General features: G+C 40.5%; 1 protein-coding gene across 6 annotated transcripts in view; it reads left to right on the forward strand.

Annotated features, from left to right (window-relative positions):
- The window catches only part of STXBP3 (syntaxin binding protein 3), a 43,309-nt gene extending 42,312 nt beyond the window's left edge, over positions 1-997 (forward strand). For all 6 annotated transcript variants that reach the window (XM_005285477.5, XM_065554308.1, XM_065554311.1 and 3 more), the window contains one exon: positions 87-997. In XM_005285477.5, coding sequence (XP_005285534.1) covers positions 87-187 — 101 coding nt within the window. In that variant the 3' untranslated portion in view covers positions 188-997. The remainder of the gene's footprint in view (positions 1-86) is intronic.
- The last annotated feature ends 5,108 nt before the right edge of the window (positions 998-6,105 follow it).

The following is a 6,105-nucleotide window of genomic DNA, read 5'->3' on the forward strand; positions in this document are numbered from 1 at the left end:
GATTTGGTGGTGAGTCATGCTGATGTCTGCAAATCATACATAGTTAGTTAGCTGCATCCATCTAAAAGTGTATTCTGTTTTACCAGGTTCCACTCATATTTTGACACCCAGAAGACTGCTGGATGATGTAAAGATGCTTAATAAACCAAAGGATACAGTTTGCATTAAGGATGAAGAGAAGCAGTAATGTTCAAGCAGTACTGTTTCAGTGGTGATTAATTAAAAATGCATTAAGAGATCACATAATATAAATAGCATGTAAATATTTGTATGGAATTAACTTTTCCAGTGATGTATTTGGAAAAGTACACACCCTCAACTAATGGAGTATCATTTTATAATTTAAATTTGCTGATTTTCTTTTTGGAGTTAAGGGCAGGAAGAAGAGGGGGAAAAGTATCTAACACCTTGTTTTTATGTTGTATGGAGTATGGACAGCATTTCACAGTAAAGTGCTTTCTGAAACTGACATCTTTACCACTGCAAGAAATCATTCTAGAATTTAGAAATCATCATGTTTTGTATATATACTAATGGCTCTTTCAGTAATTATGAAAGCTTTCTATGCTGGAAACTGGAGAGGTTTTCTGAAACTGACATGAAAGTACCTAGACTTAGAGAAGTTTCAGAGGCAAAAGCTGTAAATATAAACATATGGTAAGATTATTTCACATAAGTGCAATGTCTCTTGTAATATGTAAAATTCAATTAAAACAATTTATATTAAAAAAAGGAAATGTATATTGTCTTGCAAAAAATCCTAGGGCAAAATATGACTCTGTTGGTGCCTTCAGGTGGTAGATTATGAGGGGAGGGGAATTAATCATGGAAGTACTAACAGAAAATGGTTTTACTTTCAATAAAACTCTGGAGAACATGCTTGTCCATCTTATATGAAATGTTTCAGTGCAGTAATACTACTCTTTAGGATTGTCCCCATGTTGTTCTTCACAAAAACAAATAAGCAGCTTTGATTTATTAAAAAACTTCCCCACTATTGTGTGTGCATGGTACATCTATTTTGTAAATTGAGTTGCTTGTGAAATAATCTAATGAAGATTTCCTGGTGCCACTTCAGAGTGGCTACTGCATTGCAAAGTACTCCCCTCTTGTTTATTCATGTCATGTGAATACAAAAACAAAAAACACTCGAGTGGTTGTGAGTAGTTTGTCAGAGTGGAGAAAAATCAATGACTAACATAGGTTGTCAATTTCAAAATTTAATTTTAAACAGGTTTATTTTTAAAAAGGAAAAGTATTTAAGATCTGATTTAAATTGGATTTTTTTAAAGTGTAAACTTCCTGTAATTAACCATTTAAATAAAAACATGCAGAATCACTGAGCCCTCCTCAGATTTTGATGCATGAAAGGATGCTGCTTTTATTTATTTAAATATATAATAAAAATAATTGGGGGGGGGGGGGGGAGAGATACATTCTATTTTAAAGATCAACCCAACCATTACACATGTCATCACTGAACTGAATTAAATATTTTCAGTTTTTATAGTGGAGGAAATACTGGGGTAGTTATATATTTCCAAATGTCAGTACTTTCAATTTCTGTTTGTATAGAAAAGCTTTTATTTTTGGTTTCAGTTTAGCTAGCAGATGCAGAAGGAATATTTGTCTTTATTTGGTTTAGTAGGGTTACCATATTTTTAAAAAAAAAAAGAAGAGGACACTCCACAGGCCTGGGCCCTACCCCTTTCCCACCCTCAGCCCTGCCCCAACTCTGCCCCTTCCCCAAAGCCCCGCCCTAACTCCCCCTCCTCCCTCCCAGCCACGCGAAAAGGACTGCCCGAGTGCTACCGGCTTCACGGTTTGCCGGGCGGCCTCCAGACCCTGCGCCCCCAGCCGGCGCTTCCCCAGCGCAGCTGGAGCCCGGGAGGGGAAGTGCCCAGCTGGGGGCACAGGGTCTGGAGGCTGCCCGGCAAACCATGAAGCCCGTAGCGCTCGGGCTTCGGGCAGCCCCCTTGCCTCCGGACCCTGCGCCCCTGGCCGGGCACTTCCCCTCCCGGGCTCCAGCTGCTCTGCTCCTCCCCAATTCTTCGGCTCTGTTTAAGAGCCGAGCTGCCCGAGCCAGCGCTACCGGCTTCGGTAGCCCCCTTGCCTCCGGACCCTGCGCCGTCGGAGCAGAGCAGCTGGAGCCTGGGAGGGGAAGTGTCCAGCCAGTGGCTGGGGTCCAGAGGCAAGGGAGCTGCCTGAAGCCGGTAGCGCTCGGGCAGCTTGGCTCTTAAACAGAGCCGAAGTCTGAGTCAGGGGAGGAGCAGAGCAGAGCAGCCGCGGGAGAGGAAGTGCCCGGCCGGTATTTTTCCTGGACATGTTCGGCTTTTTGGCAATTCCCCCCGGACAGGGGTTTGATTGCCAAAAAGCCGGACATGTCCAGGAAAAACCGGATGTATGGTAACCCTAGGTTTAGTTCATTCAAAGTTGAAAAAGTAGAAATGCTTGTTTTCCTTTTCCAGTCTATGAATGAAAACAATGTTGGAGAGGATAAGATCCAACTTTTCAAGATTTAAGGACATGGGATGGGGCCAGATTTTCAACCTAATTCCCATTGGTTTAAATAGGAGTTAGGTGCTTGGGCCCTTTTAAAATCCCACAAGGTGCCTATCTGCATCCTTTAGGAACCTAAATAACTTTGAAAACTTGGCTCACAGTAACCAGAAACAGTCTGTCAATTCACTAGCTACAGTTAATGCTGCCTTTGCATTTAAAGCTGTGGTGGTGGTGTGTGTGTGTGTGTGTGTGTGTGTGTGTTTTTTTTTTTTTTTTTTTTTTTTTTTAACAAAACATGTTTGGATACACTTTCTTCTCTCTCATGTATCCAGCAGAAAGGTAGTTTTTATTTAACTAATACCAATGTGTTTGTACATTTTTAATTGAGTTGTTTCCCTCCAATTACAGCTTGGCATGAAATCTAGAGTAAAATAAAGCTAGTAAATAATCATTCACTATTTTCTAACAATGTAAAAGTTAAGAATCTGAATAAATGTGTATGAATATAGTGCAGTCTCCAAATCTAATCTAAAAGCTATATAATGTTGATTTGCAACTAATTTCAGTGGTAATGAACCTTTCTTCAGAAAATCTAATTGAAGTACAAATGCAAAACATGATTAAAATAAATTTGAATAACAATTTCCTGCTCCCTGACTTAAATCATGATAAAATTTGGTGTTTTAAAATGAGTGTTGGAACAACTTGTATAGTGGGGGGGCTGAGAGCCATTGAACCAAACTGTAAACCCTGTATATGATGGAAATTGCTTCAAGCCAGGGGGTGCGGCAGCACCGCTAGTTCTAGCACCTATGTTTTAAAATGCTAATAGGAATCTGTCCTCTCTGGTTTGTTTAAATGATCTGTCCCCCATCCCTACAGCTGCACAGAACAAAAGCAAGTGGTTTTAATAACCTAAATCTAGCATTTTGCTCTTGCAAAAGGCTAATCCAAACAGTGGCTAATAAGGATTGCCAATTAACAGGCTGTACAGAGATGCTTAACAAGAAATCTGATTACTATACTATAGTCCAAAAATAAGTACTGTAATTTCTCATGTTTTAGAGTTGTTGCATTACATGTAAACTAAACATTTATCTTTTTAAAAAAAATTGCTGAGCTTTACCCTTTTCTCTACAGTGTCAGTGATTAGTTTTAACTAATAGAAAAAATAGCTATGCTGCAGTGAAACTAAAAAAAAAAAAAAAAAAACACCACTTAACTTGCATATGAATCACAAAATGCTAGTGGCTCACTCAAAGCCAAAGTAGGGTGTATAACATTTTGCATGAATTGTGACCATCTCAGTATCTTATGGGACATAGAATCATAGGACTGGAAGGGACCTCGAGAGGTCATCTAGTCCAGTCCTCTGCACTCAGGGCAGGACTAAGTATTATCTCGACCATTCCTGACAGGTGTTTGTCTAACCTGCTCTTAAAAATCTCCAATGATGGAGATTCTACAACCTCTCTAGGCAATTTATTCTAGTGCTTAACTACCCTGACAGGAAGTTTTTCCTAATGTCCAGCCTAAACCTCTTTTGCTGCAGTTTAAGCCCATTGCTTCTTATAGCCTCATAGGTTAAAGAGAACAATTCTCTCTCCTCCTTGTAACAACCTTTTATGTGCTTGAAAACTGTTTTCATGTGTCCTCTCAGTCTTCTCTTTTCCAGACTAAACAAACACAATTTTTTCAAGCTTCCCTCATAGGTCATGTTTTCTAGACCTTTAATCATTTTTGTTGCTCTTCTCTGGACTTTCTCCAATTTGTTCACATCTTTCCTGAAATGTGGTGCCCAGAACTGGACACAATACTCCAGTTGAGGCCTAATCAGCAGAGTAGAGCGGAAGACTTATTTCTTGTGTCTTGCTTACAACACTCCTCCTAATACATCCCAGAATGTTTGCTTTTTTTTCAACAGTGTTACATCGTTGACTTGAATTAAGCTTGTGGTCCACTATGACCCCCAGATTCCTTTCCACAGTACTCCTTCCTGGGCAGTCATTTCCCATGTTGTATATGTGCAACTGCTTGTTCCTAAGTGGATTACTTTACCTTTGTCCTTATTGAATTTTCAACCTATTTACTTCAGACTGTTTCTCCAGTCTATCCAGGTCATTTTGAATTTTAATCCTATCCTTCAAAGCACTTACAACCCCTCCCAGCTTAGTATCAGCTGTAAACTTTAAAAGTGTACTCTCTATACCATTATCTAAATCATTGATGAAGATAGTGAACTGAACCAGACCCAAAACTGATCCCACTCATTATGCTTTCCAGCATGACTGAACTACTACTGATAACTACTCTCTGGGAATGGCCAAGATATACTATGTCTAACCTTTCCTCCTATCCACAAAGGCTTGTTACCCTGTCAAAGAAAGCTATCAGGTTGGTTTGACATGATTTGTTTTTGACAAATCCATGCTGAGGGTTACTTATCACCTTATTCTCTTCTGTGTTATTTGTTTATATTCATGCTTTGTAATTTGACTCAATTTCCACTTTTTGTAGGACTCTGGATTTAATCTCCTTGTTAATTTTTTTGGGGCACACAAAAGGCATTATACAGTGTACAGTGGTTGGGAGGTGCCCCTGGCTTACACTAGACAGGCAGAGCCTGCTGCAGGCAAGGATGGTAGGAAGCACCTTCCGCCGTGGCAGCTTCCCCCAAGAAGAACAGGCGCCAACTTTGCCGGGGGATGCCCCAGTCCTGCCTTTGCCCGTCCCTGCTCCACTCCATGCCCACCGTGTCCTTGCCCCCCCTCCCAGAAAGTCCTAAGCACTGCCAAACAGCTGTTTGGTGGCAGGGGAAGCACTGGGAGGGAGGGGGCGATGGGGGCGAAGAGGAACTTGTGCGATGCTCTCTTGTAAAGTCACTGCTTTTCCACAGTATCTTACAAGCAGTGGACAGAGCAGGCAGCCAAACAACGTTATAAGAGAATTACACAACTTTAAATGAGCATGTTCCCTAATGGACCAGCAACATAACTTCAAAACAACATTAAGCAGGAGGATGTTGAGTTACTGTACTTCCTATCTTTCCTACGCAGGGGGATATTTTGCTCTTGTGCCCTTAATAATGTCTCTGAAAAACTGCTGTCTTCAATTGTTTTTCCCCTTAGACTTGCTTCCCATGGGATCTTACCTACCAACTCTCTGAGTTTGCTAAAGTCTGCCTTGAAATCCATTGTCTTTATTTTGCTGTTCTCCCTCCTACCCGTCCTTAGAATCATTAACTCTATCACTTCATAATCACTTTCACCCAAGCTGCCTTCCACTTTCAAATTCTCAACCACTTTCTCCCTATTTGTCAAAATCACATCTAGACATGGTAGATCAACACTGTTCAGACATTTAACTCACCCCTAGAGGGTGAAAAGTAAAAGCAATCTGCCAAGTATTACTCAGTACACTAGGCCTTTGTTTTTTTAACTATAGTCACAATTTTTGAGGCCAGTTATAAGTCCCCTACCCCTTTACCCATACATATTTGGGAGTAATCAAAATATACAGTCTCCTTAATGTGTGAAGTTATTTAAAAGGAATGCTAATAGTATCTAATGTGTGTGATTGGTCCTTAATCGCCAAGTTTGATGC

This window comes from Chrysemys picta, chromosome 8 (genome assembly GCF_011386835.1).
Source record: "Chrysemys picta bellii isolate R12L10 chromosome 8, ASM1138683v2, whole genome shotgun sequence".
Taxonomy (NCBI): domain Eukaryota; kingdom Metazoa; phylum Chordata; order Testudines; family Emydidae; genus Chrysemys; species Chrysemys picta.